Raw genomic sequence first — 21,012 nt, 5'->3', positions numbered from 1 at the left:
AAAAAACTTGCCTAGAAAACTCAGGCCATATTTCAGCACATCCATCACTGTGCTGTGCTGACAATGGGGACAAGAGTTAACAGAGCTGGCTTTGTGGGAAGGGACAGGCAGCCCTCTGCCCAGCAGTCTAGTGAGCGCACAGCTGTAATTTACACAGCAATTCTGCCAGCTCCAAACACACTGATGAGCTACTGAAAACAGACTCAGTGATTGGAAAGGACGGCATAGCACTTTAGAAAGAATTTTAGGCATGACTATGTTTTTCTGAGAATAGCAGAAATTTTTACAAAGAATTTTAGGCATGACTATGTTTTTCTGAGAATAGCAGAAATTTTTAGAAAGAATTTTAGGCATGACTATGTTTTTCTGAGAATAGCAGAAATTTTTGTGGATTGGAATTTTTGTTTTGTTTTGTTTAAGAGAAAGGGTTTTACTGGTTGCCCAAGCTGACCAGACTCAAGGAATCCTCCTGCTTCAGCCCCCTCAGTAGCTGGGACTAGAGGCACATGCCTAGTACCTGGCTCTGGATTTTTAAAATGAATATGATTAGCTAATAACTTAATAAGCAACAAAATAAAAATATCCTCTAAGCAACAAGGTATAAAAGAGGGAAACACCCATGTACATGGCTTCTTGGCACGATACAGGGGAGACGGCCCCCATTCCACTGCTCCCTACTGCCGAAGAGGTTAAGGTTACTCATGAAGATGGGAGGCAACCACGGCTCCGCCCACCCGCTTCCGTTACATGGAGGACGGAGGCTGGCTTCCGTCCCCACACACTCCTGCATGGCAGGGAGAACGGTCAGGAGGCAGGGCCGTGCTCATGCATGCTGCCCACCTGGGCTGGGGACAGCACCTGGGCACTGCTCCTTTCACCCCTACTCACATCCAGATGCCGCTGGATCTCCTCCGTGAGCTGCCTGGACTCCTCCAGATCATTGGTGTTCATCAGTTTCCTCTTCATGATCGTGAGGGGCACGTCAAGGCTGGGGGTGAGGTCCAGGTGTGTGACTGGAGGCAGGGAGAGAGGAGAACTGGCTTTGTGCTTCATACCCTGAAACTGCATCACTTTCATGGTGGAGATCGTCTGGGGAGAGAGACAGCAAGAGAGAGCGAGAGAGAGACAGGGAGAGAGAGAGCTGGTTTGAGTGGGAGGAGCAGATGTGCCCAACGTACCCCAAGTCCAGCCTCTCCATCAGAGGCTCACATTTACTCCTCATGCTTTCAGGGCCACAGGGCCACAACTGCAGCCTGAAAAGACGTAGTCACCCCAGCAGTATGCAGGCATTGCACGGGAGCCCCTAAAATCTACCAGCGAGTGACTCAACATGCCTGCTATCCTCTGCAGCAGAACTGCTATTCTTTCACCAGACAGCTCTGGTCCAAGCTCTGCCTGTGGATCAGCAGCGCCTTTCATATGTAAAAAGAATAGCAGTTCTGCTGCAAAGGATTCCGGGCAAAGAATGTCACCTGCAAAGGATGCCGCCTATCCAGGCGGGTGCCCTGTATGTGCTCACCCACCCGCACTCACCTGCACGTCCCTAAGGGCCAGTAGTGGGAAGGTACAAAGCGTCTGCCCAGGTTAGAGCTGAAGTCTGGGTCCACTGGGAAGGGCAGAGCTAAGGTCACAGAGAGGCCAGGCTGATGCTTGGCATCAAGAGTTAGCAAATGGGCAGAGCGGCCAGGCTCGATTTGGCTGCAGCAGTCACTACAGACTGGCTCCCAATCAGAAGGGAAAATGCTGCAAGCGTTCTGTTCCTAACGCAAGCAACAATAATCTAAAGACAGTTCTAAAATCAATAATACCACACACACAAATCTATACAAAAACAGAGTTTGGAGAAGATCCACCACAACCCCTCAACCAAGATCAGAAATGGCCAATGCTGAGGATACTGTGACGAGAATGGAAAGCCCAGGGCAGAGCCCCCACATGGCCAGGGCTATGCCACCACTGACCCTGCCTTCTCTGGGTCACCTTTCCCTGGCCTTCTCTCTGCTCCAACTCTCTCCTACGCTGGCTCAAAAGCCTGACCAGGTCATGGTGCCCTGGGTGCAGGTCTCATGCCCCCCAGCCCATGCTCTGCTGAAGGGCTAACGATGGTTGGATTTACTGACTCCAGGTTCTTCTAGAAGGCCAATGCTTGTGCCCAAGGAACAGATCTCAGCTGGCGAGCTCTCCACTGGGGGTGGGCTGCTTGGGGAATGGTGTTTGGGCATATGAACAACTGGGAGGTCCTGCACATTTGTTACGGTGTTTGCACATACCAAACGTTAGCCCCAGCAGCTTCACTTAGGGTCCAAGCTTTTAGCAGCCACCTGCCACAACACCCTTTAACCACAGAGGTCCCTTCTGGACATATCTGGAGGAGGATAAAATGTCTCCAATTTATAGCCAAAGGGTAAAGGTAACAACCTGCAGCTTGCAAAGTGGCAGGACTCCAGAAAATCCAAGGTGCAGAGTGGCTGTGGGACCACCTACAGACCGTAGAGCAGCAGCTTTCGAGTCAGTGATCTCTTGCTGCACACTAGGCCTGTGTTTAGCGTAAGTAATGCACAGCCCTCTTTCATGCGCCTAGCTACCTTGTGCACTTGGGTTTTGACCAATGAGGAAACAAATTCAGAGAAGTGAAATCACTTGCCCAAAGCCTCACAACTCTGCAAGTTTGAACCTAACAAGGTCTGATTCCAAAGCCCACAGGTCCCCAGGATGGAATGGCTATGAGAGGCAGAGGCATCCCCTGCCCCAACCATTCCTCACCCAGATCCCGTGTCTCTTTAGCAAGAGATCAATATGCCAGGCAAGTCCACCTAGTTCACAAGGTAACGGAGGGCCGGCAGGCGAGGCTCCCGACTCACTTTGTTTCCGTACTGCATGACGTGGCTGGTGTTGGTGTGTGATTTCACCAGGTGGTACTGCTTGTGCAGGGTCTCTTTAGTCAGATCTTCCTGCAAAACGTGAGACCATTAAAGACCTTTGACAGTCAAGAGTCTGATGGTTAAACCCCCGCTGAACCGCCAGCCCCCGAAGGGCTCACCACGTCCGAGTCTTCCATCCAGTTGACGCTGTACCAGTCCCCCAGGTATGTGGACCTCTTCTCATCATAGTAACAGGCGTAGGACGACTCTCTGGGGTTGGCGGCAGTAGTTGCATAAACTACGAGGAATTAAAGATGATCTTTTAGTCGCATTTTATTACTGCCTTGGATTACGCTTGAAGCTTGGGTCCTTCTTTCTCCCCTGGTGAAATCGAAGCATGCTACTTATGATGAGCACAGGAGGGCAGGGACACGTAACTGGACCCAGCCCTGTGCATTCCATTACAATAACTCATCTCAAATTAAAAGCGGAAGAAAGAGGAGCCAGCTGATAGAGGTTTTTTGCAGCAATTGGCAAATTGGCATGCTTAGGACACCATGCTATTCTGGAAGAATGCTGACATTTCCACAGCATGGGAAACTTAAAGAATATGGGCTTACTTTGGTTTCCAGAGAGATCTGACATTTATTGAAGAAACATCTAGATTAACTGAACCTATACAAAAGCTACCACTTACTATCTCTCTACCATGGGCTTAGAATTGTGCTGGACAAATGCTAGTGTTTAAAATACAAGTCTCCCAACAGACACATACTATCTTTATCCCCATTTTACAGATGGGGATAATTGAGGATCAAAGAGGGCCAGTCACCTGCTTGAGGTCAGAGAGCAACCAACACATTGCAAAGGATGGAGGCTGGTCCAAAGCCCATGTAGTTTTAGCTTCAGTAGTTTTACTAGAACCTGGAAGAGCACTGTGAGGCTCACATACAGATTCTTTATTCCCTGACTACCAATTCTTCAAGAGCAGAGGAAGCCCAGAGCTACCTGCAGGTATCTCCCCATGTTTATGGCCCAGGCTGCCCTCAGCAGCCCCTGCTTATGGAGAATGCTCGGTTCCATGTCAGCGATATTTGAGCAACCTGCTTGCCAGCCCAGGTCGAGGCCGGCACCCCAACCACCTACCATTGATGTTATCCGGCAGGTGGTTCATCATGGACCCAGACTCACAGGCTTCAATGTAGAACACCATCTGTGAGGCAGACGGGGCAGGTGAGCTCACCCCAGCCAGGTACAGGCCTCCAGCCACACTACTGGAGCTCTGCCCACTCTCTCTACCCATTCCTAACAAGTCCTCCAGGCTTGCTTCTGGGAGACATTGCTGTAAAGAGGCTGCTGCCAGAGGCTATGGAAGCTGCTGCCACACAAATTTATTCATTGCTAATGGAGTAAAATCATCTATTAGCTGAAACAATGCAGAAAAAATGGAGCCATGTGATGCTAAGGAAAACGGTTCCACCATCCAATGCAGGGAGGAGTTTCAAAGACCAAACAGCCCAGCAGGCCATCTTTCTGCGTTACTGTCACGTATCACCCAACCTATGCAGGGTTTTTTGTTTTTTTTTTTTTGTTTTTTTTGTTTTTTTTTGGTAGAGACACAGTCTCACTATGTTGCCCAGGCTGGTCTTAAACTCCTGGCCTCAAGTGATCTTCCTGCCTCGGCCTTCTAAGGTGCTGGGACTATAGGAGTGAGCCACCGCATCTGGCCAAAAACTCTGGCCCTACACAGTTTCCATAAAGGGTGCTATAAGGGTGAGAAAGGCTCAAAGTGAGAATAAGATAATGGTATTTTCCTCCCCAACTGCCCAAAATTGAGGACAGTCTTAGGAATAGGAGTCTGCAAAGTGTGGGCCGAAGACCAGCAGCAGCAGGATCACACAGAAACACAAGGCAAATTCTCAGGCCGCCTCCCCAGACCTACTGGGTCAAACTCTGGGGGCGAAGCCCACACTATTTTAACAAGCTCTCCAGTGATTCCAATCTAATAGCTAAAGCTGAAAGGCTCAGCCTGGGAAACTAGTGGTTGGAAGGATCCCCTTTCTAGAAAACACAGCACCCACAGTTGAAGGATGGTCACGGGACTGTGGGCTCTGCACCCACGGCTTTCCCCACAGCCCTCCCCACAAGGCTGCCCCAAGGGCTGAATTACCTTTCGGTACATTTTGTGTTTGTACATGTAATGGATGGTCTCATTCAGGTCCTTTACATGAAGCTGAAAGGTGAGAATATTGATTCAGACCAACACATCAAGAGAAACTATTCGCTGGATAACTCACTACTGAAGTTCTGATGATGCTTCATAAACTCTTTTCTACCAACCCCTAGAAGTAATCATCGGGAAGAACATAATCCCAGAATGTCATCACGTGTTTTATGCCCACACTTAAAAAGGGGAAGAGGATGTATCTCTTCACCCATTACTTTGTCCAGAGCTTTTGGTCTATTCTGAGGTCTAGTGCGATACACCCACGTCCTGAGACAGCTACTGAAGCTGCGATATGAACAGAAATGCAGGGAAAACCGTCTGGAAGAGATGTCCTTGGATAGATTTCAAGCTGCTAAACCTGTCCCCCACTCCCACCCACCACACGTACAAACCAACCCTTGCAGGACACTAGAAAATACATGCTATGGGTTTAATCTCGACACCTTGCTTTTCTGTTCTGCTAGTTTGTCCTTAAAATGTCAAGAAAACTCACATCTTCATTGGGAAAAACCAGTATTCCAGTCGATCCATGGTCGGTGAAGTAAACGAACACGTGATCCTGGGGGCCGCTGCCAAGAAAGAATCAGAAGTCAATCATTTCCTTTTTCTATTTTTACTTCTATTTCTCTGAAAAGCTGCCCTAATCAAAAAATTAAGAAGTTTGGGGAGTAGAGTTGCCCAACCAGGTTTGAAGATGAACACAAGGGCCCAGTGTCCGGCCTGTCCCTTCCACTCCCCTTAGTGTGATTCTGAACCACAGTATAGATCCTAGAGCCTCCAAATTCTGAAGTATGGCTGGAAAGGAGGAGGGGCCTTTCCTGGGCAACCGATCACACAGACCTGGTGTGAGGTGGAGAGTGGGGTCCTCTGGCAATTGGGTCTCATCCCAGGCAGCCACACTCTCCAACCAGATCTCCCCAACATGAGTTCAACACAGGCCGGCAGCCTCCCGCTCCAGGCCTCCTGCAGCCCACACAGTTTGGATGACCACCTGCCTGCCTCACCAGGGCTTCCCCCAGATGGAGCTGCGTCGAAGTGGCAGAGATGTAATAACTTACATGAAGCCAATTTGGTTCACCCTCACAGATGTCCATTTCTTTTTTTTTTTTTTTTTTTGAGATAGAGTCTCACCCTGTTGCCCAGGCTGGAGTGCAATGGCGTGATCTCAGCTCACTGTAACCTCCGCCTCCCAGATTAAAGCAATTCTCCTGCCTCAGCCTCCTGAATAGCTGGGATCATAGGCACGCGCCACCACGTCTAGCTAATTTTTTGTATCTTTAGTAGAGATGGGGTTTCACCATGTTGGCCAGGTTGGTCTCAAACTCCTGACCTCGTGATCCACCCACCTCAGCCTCCCAAAGTGTGTGTGTGTTTTTTTTTTTTTTTTTTTTGAGACAGTCTTACTCTGTTGCTCAGGCTGGAGTGCAGTAGCACAATCTTGCCTCACTGGAACCTCCACCTCCTGGATTCAAGCAATTCTCCTGCCTCAGCCACAGGAGTAGCTGGGACTACAGGCACATGCCACCACGCCTGGCTAATTTTTGTATTTTCAGTAAAGACAGGGTTTCACCATGTTGACCAGGCTGCTCTTCAACTCCTGATCTCAAGTGATCCGCCCACCTTGGCCTCCCGAAGTGCTGGGATTACAGGCTGAGCCACCGCACCAGGCCTCTGCACTAATTCACACGAGCTAACTTGTGCCCAGGTCTCCCTTCCAGCCTAAAAGAAACATGCTACTGGAATCTCTGGTATCACATAAAAATGCCACATGAAAAATTACTAAACAGTAAGACATCTCTAGCCCACAGCCAGCAGGGTAAGCGCTGGGGTTCGTTTTCCCCAGTATGAAAGTCAGCTCTGCATTTACAAATGTGCCTCTCCCGGCTGGGCTGATCTGTGATCAGGGCACAGGGCTGGTGGTCCTGCAATCTGGCCACAGGGATTCAAACCTGCCTCAGGGGCTCCACAGGCAGTGGGACATCCCTGTGCTACGATCCCCAGACAACAAGGAACGAGGAGTTTAAGTGACAGGAACATTCTATTAATCATGAGGGACCCTGGATCACAAGGTGAATTCAGTGCAGAAATGGGCTGCCAAGAGAAGCCATGAAACAACAGCCCTAAGCACCTGTCCTAAATCAGAACAAAACTCTCCACTCTGTCATTTCTCACAGGTAAACAGGCTGGGAGCACAGAACAACACCTGTTTCAATTCTCTATACTGGGGTCCCAAGCCATGGAGAGAAGTGTAGTATCTGTAAACAGACATTACCTCTTCAGGACTTTCCCGGATCCGACGCCCTTCACTGCTTCTGCATCGCCTCTCAACACAGCAAGGAAATTTTGTGGGGTAACATCCTACAAAGAATTAGGAGCCACAATCAGATGCAGCTGTCACTCCAACCCAGAGAGTTGGCTGAGTCTGCAGCCAACCCACGCCACCAGCCTGCACATTCCAAGGCTCAAGGCTCAAGAGCAAACACTTTTGGCCAAGTGTGGTGGCTCACGCCTGTAATGCTAGCACTTTAGGAGGCCGAGGTGGGCAGATCACTTGAGGTCAGGAGTTCAAGGCTAGCCTGGCCAACACAGTGAAACCCCACCTCTACTGAAAGTAGAAAAATTAGCCAGGCATCATGGCACCCGCCTATAATCCCAGCTACTATGGAGTCTGAGGCAGGAAAATCACTTGAACCAGGGAAGCAGAGGTTGCAGTGAGCTAAGATTGTGCCACTGCACTCCAGCCTGGGCAACAGTGCAAGACTCCATCTCAAACAAACAAACAAACACTATACAGAAACAATTTCATTAAATAGGATCATCCTTTTTACCTGTATGATATATTAAATTTAATTGTATTTGACTTTAAAAGAAAAATAAAATAAAATAAAACTGAAAGAATTGTTAAACATCAGATAAAAGTTTCTTATCAAAAAGATAATTAATTCCTAAAAGATCCAACATTTAAAACAGACTATGAAAACCAGGAGAATGAAGGCATTACGGTGATTTTAAAAATGTGTCCATTGAGACAGTCTCAATCAACTGGGAGGAACAGAAAAGTTTCTAGAAGTAATATACTATTATATCTATAATACACTATGTAATGTAATAAACCATATATAATAATAAATGAAAAACTATCTCAGCAAAAATCCTGAGCTACTTTGCACCAAGCCTGGTATGGCGAAAACTGATTTTTATAAAAGAGCACAGGTAATGTATAATCAGATGAATGGTGATATCTCAAGAAAGGTTAACATGGAAGAAACTACACGGTCAGGCCTAAAGTGTAAGATGGTAACTATCAGTAGATTGCAACTTATTCTAAACATTTTCTTTTCCTCTGCTTTCTTTTTTTTTTTTTTTTTTTTTTGAGACGGAGTCTCGCTCTGTCGCCCAAGCTGGAGTGCAGTGGCCAGATCTCCGCTCACTGCAAGCTCCGCCTCCCGGGTTCACGCCATTCTCCTGCCTCAGCCTCCCGAGTAGCTGGGACTACAGGCGCCCGCTACCTCGCCCAGCTAGTTTTTTGTATTTTTTTTAGTAGAGACGGGGTTTCACCGTGTTAGCCAGGATGGTCTCGATCTCCTGACCTCGTGATCCGCCCGTCTTGGCCTCCCAAAGTGCTGGGATTACAGGCTTGAGCCACCGCGCCCGGCCTTCCTCTGCTTTCTTTCAAAACTCTCATAATTTACTCCTCAGGCACAAATCCTAATACAAATGTGAAACACTGACCAGAAGCCAGTCTAGGGAGGTTCTGATTCTAGAAACAGAAGAAAGAAGGAAAAATCATCACTAAAATGAAAACTAAACCTGCTGGCTCCACCCCCGGCAGCCACTCACCTCTCCAGTGTAGTCCTTCGGGACTCCCTGATAGACATCCGTGCCATTGGGCCTGTTGATCACAATTCCTGGAGTGGGATTACTGAAAATTAAAGGACACAATTGAAACAAAATGTGGCATGCCTCCGAAATCTCTCTCTTCAAACACACGCCTGTTATGTGAAAAAACAGGAAACATCTATGTTTGTCAAAGATGCAACTGATGGCCTGCACAGTGGCCAACGTGTAAGTGGTTTTAGCAGCTTGGGGATCTCAGCAGTCCCACAGCCCAAGAGCTCTTGGCAGAGGCAGTGAGGAGCTGAGCTTGAAAAGCCTCGGGCAGGGACCAAAAGCCTAGGTGCTGCCAGCTGCCTGCTGGAAACCAGAGAGCATCATGAGGGCAAGGCCTCATCAAAAGCTCTTTCAGAGCGAAACTACTTTCGGAAAGAGACAGGACAGAGAACAAGACTTTAATACAAGAGCTTAGGCATTAAAGCCTCAGAATGGGTGATGGATGAGCTGAGAATGTGACCAAAGTAAGGGTAGCGCCCTTCACCGCGGCTGCAGCAGGGTGACCACGGAGCTAGGAGGTTAGAACTCGCTGAGTTTATGCCCATACTTGCTGCCTCTGATCTCTGCAAGAAATCAGATAAGCGAGCACAAGGGAACTAGTTGTGAAGTTAAACTCAGCAAGTAATAAAGTAAGTATAGAAAGAAGGTAGTAGGAAGATCTAACCTACAAACAAAAGCATTCTACGTGCAGGTCCCCTGTGCTGCAGCCTGCTCGGAGCTTAGGAGCAAGCACCGTAGAACCCAGCAAGTTCTCCAAGGTGAGGAGGAACTCAGCTTTTAAACCCTTTCAAAGCACCCACCAGGTCTTTGGCACTCCCAGGGCACACCCAAGTTATGGTCAAAGCTCAACATGAGGGTCAGGCGTGGTGGCTCACATCTGTAATCCCAGCATTTTGGGAGGCCAAGGCAGCCGGATCACTTGAGGTCAAAAGTTCAAGACCAGCCTGGCCAACATGGTGAAATCCTGTCTCTACTAAAAAATACAAAAATTGGCTGGGCATGGCAGTGCACACCTGCAGTCCCAGCTTCCTGGGAGGCTGAGGTGGGAGGATCACTTGAACCCAGCAGGTGGAGGGTGCAGTGAGCCGAGATCACACCACTGCACTCCAGCCTGGGTGACAGAGCAAGACTGTCTCAATAAAAAAACAAAACAAAAAACAAAAACAAAACAAAACAAAACAAAACAAAAAAACCCAAAGTTCAACAAGAGGTATCCCTGTGGTCTTTTGTCTGGGAGTCTGTTATGTATTCTAACATTAGGCCACTAGGATTCCTCTGAGTCTATGTGACCTTTTTTTAAATACCCTGAAGTCCGCCACCAGGTTCCAAGCACTCCGCCACTTACTCTTCAGAGTAAGCAATGTCGTCGTACATCATCACAATGATCTGCTCGTCGGGAATCCCATTCCGGTGAATGATCTGGTAGGCATGGCACGCATCTGCCTGGGAGAAATGATGTGGTTAAGTTTTAGATTTTGCCCGGGAGGCTAGTTTCGGAGTTCGAAGGAGTGATGTGTTCTGTCTCCCAGAAGATTTACCATGAATCATCCCCTATCACTCAGGCATTTAAGTTACTATTTTCAAACACATATATTGATATTTTTTATCTCACCTTAAAAAGATCCCCCATCCATCCAAAGTATTATTCAGCAGGAAACTAGTGCACACGTGGGCTACGTGCACATGCACACCCCACCACCACCACCACCACCATCACCAACACCAACACCGCCACCAGCACCACCAGCACTGCCACCACCACCACCACCAACATCACCATCACCACCACCGCCACCACCAACATCACCATCACCATCACCACCACCACCACCACCACCACCACTGCCACTGCCACCATCACGACCACCACGACTATCACTGCCACCACCACCACTATCACTGCCACTGCCACCACCACCACTACCACTGCCACCATCACCACTGCCACCACCACCTCCACCACTGCCACCACCACCACCACTGCCACCTTCACCACCGCCACCACCACCAGTACTGCCACTGCCACCATCACCACCACCACGACTATCACTGCCACCACCACCACTATCACTGCCACTGCCACCACCACCACTACCACTGCCAGCATCACCACTGCCACCACCACCTCCACCACCACTGCCACCACCACCACCACCACCACCACCACCACCACTGCCACCACGTCTGTAGGTAAGAAGGACCTCTGCTAGTCCTAAGTAACTTGTTTTTATTTTTCAGACTATACAACAGTCTCTGGAAAGCATGGATTTTAGTCTCAAAAACAGAATGACTCAGAATGATCAACAGAGCTAGTTCTATTTCCCACAGGATTCTTCTGATCCAAGTACTTTGTGTGCCAAAGTCACTGTTTAGAGAACTGATTGAACACTCAAAAGTCCAACTCAGGAACTGAGAAATTGCTCTTAAGTTTTAAAAAGAACAAGAATACAAAGGAAGATAACATTAGGAATATGAGAAAAATGTTCCTAATGCAACTCCCTGTCCACGCAAGGGTGAAGACAGACTTGCGTCCTTATCTCAGGTGAAACATACTTCATGCCTTGGAAATCATCTGAAGACAGAAAGGAAAAATGTTGCCTGTCTGCTTACATTTAATCCTGTTGTTCCTAGAACAAAGACATAAGTAAGCATAAGGAGAGGCGTGTGCCCAGCGATTTGCCTCCCCAAGGAAGACAGCCCGAGAGACTGGATGTACACACAGCACACTTGAAACAACACTGAGCATAGCAATAAAACTAAAGCTCATCGAACATTCAGACTGGCACTTTGCCTGTGGCTGTCCCAACCAAATGGACTTATTTTATGACAAAGATGGGTGCTTGGTATACAGTTTTTGAAGACTGAATGGGTGAGTCTAGGACCTGGCACTCATGAGCGATTAGATGAATGGATGACAGAATAAATAGGAAAACTAATACATTTTATTGACTTGCTTCTATTTGTCCAGCACTGTGCTAAGACTTTGTAGGCATTATCTCGTTTAATTCTCATAGCAACCCTTTGTGATAAAGGTAATGATCCCCATTTTATTATGGATAAGGAAAAAGCAGCCTCTGGAGGTGAGGTGACCTGCCCAAGTCACACAGTACTCAAGTGAAAGATCCCAGGTGTTCTGACCAGGCACAATGGCTCACGCCTGTAATCCCAGCACTTTGGGAGGCTGAGACAGGCAGATCACCTGAGGTCTGGAGTTTGAGACCAGCCTGACCAACATGGTGAAACCCCATCTTTACTAAAAATACAAAATTAGCTGGGCGTGGTGACACATGCCTTAATCCTAGCTACTCGGGAGGCTGAGGCAGGAGAACCACCTGAACCCGGGAGACGGATGTTGCAGTGAGCCAAGATCGCACCATTGCACTCCAGCCTGGGCAACAAGAGTGAAACTCAGTCTCAAAAAAAAAGAGAAAGATCCCCATGTCCCCAGAACTTGATCCTGCTTCATACAGGGACAAGAGAGAAATCATTAAAATTACAGAGGCCCACAGCAAACACAGATCATTTTAAAATAGTCACTAAATATTATATACACACACATGCACACAGATTGTTAGATGTTTAAGTCCTCATTGCTGTGGACTAGTGACCTTCAAACACTAATTGTGGTAGGCAAAATAACAGCTCCCAAGGCTGTCCACATCCTAATCCAAGGAGCCTGTGACTATGTTACATTACAGAGCAAAAGGTTATTAAGATAGCAGATGGATTTCAGGTTGCCAATCAGCTGGTCTTAAAATAGGGAGGTTTTCCTGGATTATTCTAGTGCTCCAATGTCATTTTTGTTTATTTTTTTGTTTTCGTTTTTTTTGAGACAGGGTCTTGCTGTCTCCCAGGCGGGAGTGCACAGGTGCAATCTCAGCTCACTGCAGCCTCGACCTCCTGGGCCTCCCACCTCAGCCTCCCAGGTAGCTGAGACTACAGGCACACACCACTACACCTGGCTAATTTCTAAAATGTTTTGTAGAGACAGGGTCTGGCTATGTTGCTTTGGCTGGTCTTGAACTCCTGGGCTCAAGCGATCCTCCCGCCTTGGATAGAGAGTGCTAGGATTACAGGTGCGAGTCACTTGCCCAGCCTTCAGTGGGCCTAATGTAATTACAAAGGCTTTTGTATGTGGAGACAGAGGCAGGAGTCAGTGTCCAAGTGATGCAGTGTAAGAAAGATTCAACTGACCCTTGTTGGCACTGAGGATGGAAGAAGGGGCCAGAAGCCAACAACTGCAGGTAGTGTCTAAAAGCTGGAAAAGACGAGAAAGTGGAGCCTCCACTAGAGTCACCAAGGAACACAGCCCAGGCAACACTGTGATTTAACCCAGTGGCAGCCGTTTCACATTTCTTACCTCCAGAAATGTAAGATAATAAATTTGTGTTGTTTCAAACCATGAAGTCTGTGGCAATCTGTTTAAGCAGTGACAGTAAACTAGTACAGCTATGGTGGAAGTAGAGTGTAACTGGCACTCCACTCTGGAAGACATCCTGACATTATCAATGAGGTTCAACCACACACCCTCCAACCAAGCAATTCTACTCCTAGCCATATAGCCTAGCAAAACTCTATCTCCCACGGATAACCAGAAAATGTTCACAGCATCAGTTTAACAGCAAAAGCCAAGAAATAACTCCGATGATTGAGAGCTGGAAAAATACATTGTCATAGGTTCACATAAATGGAATACCTGAAAATGAACGGACTGCAACCCACTACTCAGATGATGGGTACCCAAGAAGCGCAAATCCCACCACTACACAATACATCCATGGACCCCCTGAATCTGTAAAAACTTTTAAAAATACGCAAACAAGTACAATCCAGTTTTCAAAATAGACAACTCTTGCGAACATAATGAAAAAAAGAGCAAGTCATAGAAAAACACCTTCACTATGATTACATTTATATAAAGGTCAAAACAGGCTAATGTAAACACTATGCTGTTTACAGTTAAACAGACATACAGCAAAACTATAAAGCAAAGGAATGAATGACAAAAAATCCAGGAGCTTGGCCTCTGAAGGGAAGGGAGCGGGAGCCCATCACACAGGGGACAAGGTACTAGTATAGTTCTATTTTTTTTAGCAAGGTGCAAGGTACACAGGTATTCATTTTATTATTCTTTAAGGTGTACGCGTGTTATACAGACATTATTTGTCTGCTATTTAGTTTTTAAAAATCAAATCAGGCTGGGCGCAGTGGCTCACACCCGTAATTCTAGCACTTTGGGAGGCCAAGGATCCCAGCACTTTGGGATCACGTGAGGTCAGGAGTTCGAGACCAGCCTGGCCAATATGGTAAAACCCCGCCTCTACTAAAAATACAAAGAAATTAGCCAGGCGTGGTGGTGTATGCCTGTAATCCCAGCCACTCAGGAGGCTGAGGCAGGAGAAATCACTTGAACCCAGGAGGCAGAGGATGCAGTGAGCCAAGATGACACCATTGCACTCCAGCCTGGGCAACAGAGCAAGACTCTGTCTCAAAAAAAAAAAACAAAAAAAAAACACCTTGATAAATTGGCTCAGCAAAATTAAAACCTTCAGTGCTTCCAAAGACATTATTAAGAAAATAAAAAGACAAGCAACAGACTACGAGAAAATATTTGCAAAACATATATCTGATAAAGGGCTTATACTGAAATAGCCAAAGAACTCCTGTACCACGGAGCCAAAAATAGGCAAAAGATTTCAATAAACATTTCACCTAAGAAGATATACAAATGGTTAGTCAGCAAATGAAAAGATGTCCAACATCACCCGTTATTAGGAAATGCAAATTAAAACCACACTGAGCTGCCACTTCACAGACAGACAATAACAAGTGTTGTCGAGAACTGAGGAACCAAGAGCCTCCATACATACACTGCTAGGGGAACGTAACGTGGAGCCGTGATTCTGGAAACGAGCTTTACAGTTTCTCAAAGAGTCAGACATAAATTTACCATGTGACCCAACAATTACAACTCTTTTTTTTTTGAGATGGAGTCTTGCTCTGTCGCCCAGGCTGGAGTGCAGCGGTGCAATCTCAGCTCACTGCAACCTCCGCCTCCCGGGTGCAAGCGATTCTACTGCCTCAGCCTCCTGAGTAGCTGGGATTACAGGTGTTTACTACCACGCCCAGCTAATTTTTATATTTTTAGTACAGATGGGGTTTCACCATGTTGGTCAGGCTGGTCTCAAACTCCTGACCTCCTGCCCCACCTGCCTTAGCCTCCCAAAGTGCTGGGATTACAGGCGTGAGCCAACGCGTCCGGCCTGCAATTCCAACTCTTAAGTACCTACTCAAGAGAAACAAAAAAATGTATTCACACAAAGATTTGCACGCAAATGTTCTCAGCAGCATTGTTCATAATAACCAAAAATTAGAAACAACCCAAATGTCCATCAACTGGTAAATGGGCAGGCAAAACGTGGTCTATCCATACAATGGAATGCTATTTGGGAATAAAAGGGACTAGAGCACTGATGCATGCTACAACGTGAACAAACTTCAAAAACATGACACTAGGAGAAGCCAGACACAAAAGACCATACACTGTTTAGCTCCATTGATAGGAAATGTTCAGAATAAACAAATCTATACAGCTAGAAAGTAGATGATTAGTAGTTGCCTGGGGCTAGAGGTGGGAACTGCAAATATGCCCAAAGGATTTTTTTTTTTTTTTTTTTTTTGAGTCAGTCTTGCTCTGTTGCCCAGGCTGGAGTGCAGTGGTGTGATCATGGCTCACTGCGGCCTCTGCCTCCAGAGTTCAACCTCAGCCTCCCAAGTAGCTGGGTTTATAGGCGTGTGCCACCACGCCCAGCTAATTTTTGTATTTTTAGTAGAAATTGGGTTTCACCATGTTGGCCAGGCTGGTCTCGAACTCCTGGCCTCAAATGATCCAACCGCCTTGGCCTCCCAAAGTGCTGGGATTATAGGTGTGAGCCACTGCCCAGCCTGCCCAAAGGATCATACTGGGATGATGGAAATATCAAACTGATTTATAGTGATGTTCACACAACTTGGTAAATTTACTAAAAAATCACTGAGTTAGATAAATTAAACTCAATGGGTGAATTAAGATGATATGTCTTAAACTCGGCCTCAATAAAGTTATATATTTTCTGCAGGGGCAGGTTCAGAGTGCCTTGTATTGTTGCTCCTGCACTGTTTGGGACCCCCAGCACTCTTGAGAGGTAAGTGCTTTCATCCCCATCTTACAGACGGGGACAAGCTCAGGAAGGGCCATGGCTGACCCCAACGGTGCCTTGTGCCCCATCTTCCACACTCATTGCTGCCTCATCAGGCTATGGCTCTCTTCTGAGCCTTGGAGGCACTTGGTTGCCTCTACCTGTGTTAACTCAGCAGGGTTCTTCAATTAAGTCAAATACTTACTAGCACTCAAAAGAGATACAAGTGGGGTTCAACTCAAACAATGTGAAAACGGCATTACTACTTGTATTACTTCCCCTAAACCCATGTGACCTATACTGTATTTTCCCCGCTTAAGCCCAGAAAAGTCATAAAAGGTCATATTCGAGAGGAGGGTATTGAGCAAGACTTCTCAGGAGCGCAGAGCCCTCCGGAATGACGAACAGAGATTGTGACCTGGCTGGTTTCATAACTTGCGCTGGGAATTCCGCTGGTCTTCCTAATGCCTCCCGTGATTTGCCGATAGGATCACTGTCCCCACTCTGCTTGCACTGCCTCCAGCTTGGCCAGCTGCCAGCTAAACAAAGACAAGTCAGACAAGGTCTAAATACACTGGCAAGCCCCGTGTCACAGTTGCTGTAAAGGATCCGCTCTCCAGCCAGCTCTGCTCACCTGCCAAGTGTACATATATGATCACTTCCTGACACACAGCTGAGCAGTGCTGAGGTGAGGCTGTAGGCTGGGGTTTTGCAAGGTGCCTCGCTGAGCCCACTGCCAACCCCACAGAAAGAATCTGACAATGTAGTTTGTTCAGACTTATACAGCGCATAACTGGAGGGAGGGAATGACACCTGAGGTCTCAGCAAATCCACAGCCACATCCTTTCCAAGGTCCTGTACTGCCTCTGGCATTTACAAGGATGGCCCTGCTGCACGAATGGGCCCATGCCCACATCCCACACGCTCGGCATTCCCCTGCACAGTCCCCTCCGTCCTCCTTCCTAATCCCTTCCCACCATGTCCTCTTTAAAAGCAGATTTCAGGCCAGACACAGTGGCCTGTAATCTGAGCACTTTGGGAGGCCGAGGAAAGAGGATCACTTGAGCCCAGGAGTTCGAGACCAGCCTGGGAAACATAGCAAGACTTCATCTCTATAAAAAAAAAATTTTTAACTAGCTGGGCATGGTGGCACACCTGTGGTCCCAGCTACTTAGGAGGATCCCTGGGGCCCAGGAGTTCGAGGCTGCAGTGAGCTATGATAACACCACTGGGCTCCAGCCTAAGTGACAGAATAAGACCCTGTTGGTGAAAAAATAAAAATAAAAGCGGATTTCTTCTTTCTTTTTTATTTTTTTGGAGACAGAGTCTCGTTCTGTCACCCAGGCTGGAGTGCAGTGGCACGAACTCGGATCACTGCAACTTCCGCCTACCAGGTTCAAGCAATTCTCCTGCCTCAGCCTCCCGAGTAGCTGGGATTACAGGTGCCTGCCACCATGCCTGGCTAATTTTTGTATTTTGGTAGGGGTAGGGTTTCACCATATTGGCCAGGTTGGTCTCAAACTCCTGACCTCAGGTGATCCACCTGCCTCAGTCTCCCAAAGTGATGAAATTACAGGCGTGAGCCACCACTCCCTGCTGCGGATTTCTTTTTTTAAATATAAAAGTGATACTGTGCAACAACATGGATTAACCTCCAAACACCGTAAGTTATGAGCTCGTCTGGCCAGGCGCGGTGGCTCACACCTGTAATCCCAGCACTTTGGGAGGCTGAGGCAGGTGGATCACCTGAGGTCAGGAGTTCGAGACCAGTCTGGCCAACGTGGTGAAACCCTGTCTCTACTAAAAATATAAAAATTAGCCGGGCATGGTGGCAGGTGCCTGTAATCCCAGCTATTCAGGAGGCTGAGGCAGGAGAATGGCTTGAACCCAGGAGGCGGAGACTGCAGTGAGCCTGAGATCATGCCAGTGCAATGGCAACAAGAGCAAGTTGACTGGGCAAAAAGAGCAAGGCTCCATTTCAAAAAAAAAAAAAAAAAAATTTAAATAAATAAACAAATAGCTTGTCAGAAGAACAGACCGTGAGTCACCACCACCTCCTTCCTGCACTCCCTGGCCATTCCCTTTCACCCTCATCACTGCAGTCTGCCCAGTCTACCTTTGGCCCTGCCAGCCTCGATTTTTGCCCCCTGGCCCACAAAACCTCAAATATTTACTATCTGGCCCTTTATAGAAAAAAAGTTTGGAGGCTCCAGTCTTGAGTCAGATAGCAATGGTGAGGTTCTGAATGTGTAGGGGTGGAGAAGGGGCTTGCCAGGAGCACACAGAGTGAGGAGCTCCCTGCTCCTGTCATTGGTGACATGGCACCTGTCCAACCCTTTATCTAGTTCTGAGTGGAGAGGTTCTCTCGAAGGGAAAGAAAGGGGGAGTTCATGCCTGGGCCTTCTCCTCCTAACATGCCTCACCATGCCCTCACCCTACCTTGCTGGTCTCCTTCTCCCTCTCTCCCTCCTCCCCATCTACCTGGGCCATGCGCTGTCCTTGCATGCCCTGTGGCCACCTTCCTTTCCACCAGGGCCCTGGCTTTGCTCAGATGTCCTACCCAGCTCCAAGTGGTCAGGAGCTTCCCTGAGTGTGAACTGGAAATCCATTTCCCCTCCCCAGGGACTGACTGGCTTGAACATGAGCATGTGATGCAACTCTGGTCAGGTAGACATGGGACAAAGTCCACCCATGGCTCCAGGAAAAGATGTGCATTCTGATAAAGAGCAAACCAAACAGACAAGACACACAGATGGCCTCTTTTTCTTCTTTGAGAATTTGTTTGGATGTGACACTTGGAGCTGCTGTAGCCATTTCGTGACTATGAGGAGAGTGTATTTGAGAACAGTTCATCACAACCATGATGACAGACTAGAAAGATGAAAAGGGGCCAGGCACGGTGGCTCACACCTGTAATCCCAGCACTTTGGGAGGCCGAGGTGGGTGGATCGCTTGAGGCCAGGAGTTCAAGACCAGCCTGGGCAACACGGCAAAACCCCATCTCTACTAAAAATACAAAAATTAGCCAGGCATGGTGGCAGGAGCCTGTAATCCCAGCTACTCAGGAGGCTGATGCAGCGGAATCGCTTGAACCCGGGAGGTGGATGTTGCAATGAGGCGAGATCACACCACTGCACTCCAGCCTGAGTGACAGAGCAAGACTCTGCCTCAAAAAAAAAAGAAAGAAAGAAAATAAATGGACCTGGGTTTGAGATAATGAGGCTTAATTAGCCAACCCTGGAGTCTCCACACTCCTTCTGATTCAAACCACAGGGAGGGCTCTGGTACAGGCACTTGAAGGCACCTGATGTGCCGGCCACGCCCCTCACTGTGATTTTATATTCCCACTGCCAGCTGATGCTCTTCCCTCCACGAGGAAACAGCTTCTGTGGAAATCCCATCACCCTTCAAACCCATGTCAAGCCTCTCCTCCAAGAAGCTGCATTCCCATCCCCCTCCTGACGGAGCTCATCTACTTCTGGACCCAAACCCGGCTACTGGAGCTCTGTAGAAACTGCTCCTTCTCAGCCTCGAGTTCAGGTATTTGGCACCTACCCTAAAAGGCTGGGGGCTCCTGACCGGAGGGTCCTGACTCCCCATTCCACAATCCTCCCCTAAGCCCCTTGCAAACCATGGGCCTCAAGTGAAAAACGTTAAACTCAACAGAGTAATATGTCAAGTCTGTTTTAATGCTCAGAAAAATTCTGCTGTGCCTGCCATTTTCAGAATGCAATGCCAGCAACACACTCTGAGTAGCAGTTGGGATTGCTTAAAGACAAGGATGCATTCCGAAAAGATGCCTCACAAGGTGATTTTTGTCATTTTGTGAACATCATAGAGTGTATTTACACAACCCTAGATGGTCTAGCCCAGCGGTCCACAACCTTTTTGGCTCCAGGGACTGGTTTCGTGGAAGACAATTTTTGCACACACAGGGGTGAGGGGCAATGGCTTCAGGATGAAACTGTTCCACCTTAGATCATTAGGCATTAGATTCTCACAAGGAGTACGCAACCTAGATTCCTCATATACGCAGTTCACAATAGGGTTCATGCTCCTATTCAAATCTAATGGCTTCGATGACCTGACAGGAGGTAGAGCTGGGGTGGTAACGTTTGCTATAATGTTCAGGTGGTAATACTAGGCTATCAACCTGTACTGCATGTTACTGTCATGAATACTGCAGACAAATGGAACACAATGGCAAGTATTTGTGTATCTAAACATAGGAAAAGTGCAGTAAAAATATGCCACTATACTTTATGGGACCACTGTCGTGTATGCGGTCCGTCACTGAACGAACTTGTTATATGGCGCATGACTAATTACAAATGACCTGCTTCCTTTGGCTGTGTAAGTTTTCTATAATAAACCTTAACGTGTTAAATTTTTAATACAAAAAAGGAAACTATTTTAAAATAAAAGATAAAGTAATGCCAAGATACCCATGCCACATGACTACAGTAGTGATTATGAGCATGGGCTGTGGAGCACGGACTGCCTGGGTTCAAATCTCAGCTCCATCCCTTACCAGCTGTGTGACCTTAGGTAAGTTACCCAGCTTTTCTGTGCCTTGGCCCCACCCCCTATCTTACAATGGAGAGCTAACAGGACCTATCCTCTTGGGTTGTCTGAGGATTGAGATAACACATGCCAAGGGCTTGGAACCGAGCCCTGCACACAGGAAGCGCTTAGTCAAGGGCAGCCTTCTTCCACCAGAATGTCAGCACTACAGAGCTGGTGGGGTGACGTGCATCGCCAGCACCCTGAATAGCGCCTGACTCACACGTGCTCAGCAGGAATGAGCTAGGTACCATTTCCAGTCAGTTCTGCTCCTGGGCCACTTCCATCTGCT

General features: G+C 47.6%; 1 protein-coding gene across 2 annotated transcripts in view; it reads right to left on the bottom strand.

Annotated features, from left to right (window-relative positions):
- LGMN (legumain) overlaps positions 1 to 21,012 on the bottom strand; it is a 55,512-nt gene that overhangs the window by 16,592 nt on the left and 17,908 nt on the right. For both annotated transcript variants that reach the window (XM_011991754.1, XM_011991757.1), the window contains 9 exons: positions 10,325 to 10,422; positions 8,929 to 9,010; positions 7,361 to 7,446; positions 5,582 to 5,657; positions 5,032 to 5,094; positions 4,008 to 4,074; positions 3,041 to 3,159; positions 2,862 to 2,951; positions 889 to 1,089 (listed from right to left, as the gene is read on the bottom strand). In XM_011991754.1, coding sequence (XP_011847144.1) covers positions 889 to 1,089; positions 2,862 to 2,951; positions 3,041 to 3,159; positions 4,008 to 4,074; positions 5,032 to 5,094; positions 5,582 to 5,657; positions 7,361 to 7,446; positions 8,929 to 9,010; positions 10,325 to 10,422 — 882 coding nt within the window. The remainder of the gene's footprint in view (positions 1 to 888; positions 1,090 to 2,861; positions 2,952 to 3,040; positions 3,160 to 4,007; positions 4,075 to 5,031; positions 5,095 to 5,581; positions 5,658 to 7,360; positions 7,447 to 8,928; positions 9,011 to 10,324; positions 10,423 to 21,012) is intronic.

The sequence above is a fragment of the Mandrillus leucophaeus genome, unplaced genomic scaffold, assembly GCF_000951045.1.
Source record: "Mandrillus leucophaeus isolate KB7577 unplaced genomic scaffold, Mleu.le_1.0 Scaffold4, whole genome shotgun sequence".
NCBI classification, from domain to species: domain Eukaryota; kingdom Metazoa; phylum Chordata; class Mammalia; order Primates; family Cercopithecidae; genus Mandrillus; species Mandrillus leucophaeus.
Note: the sequence above shows the minus strand (reverse complement) of the source record. Positions and strands in the feature narration are given on the sequence as shown.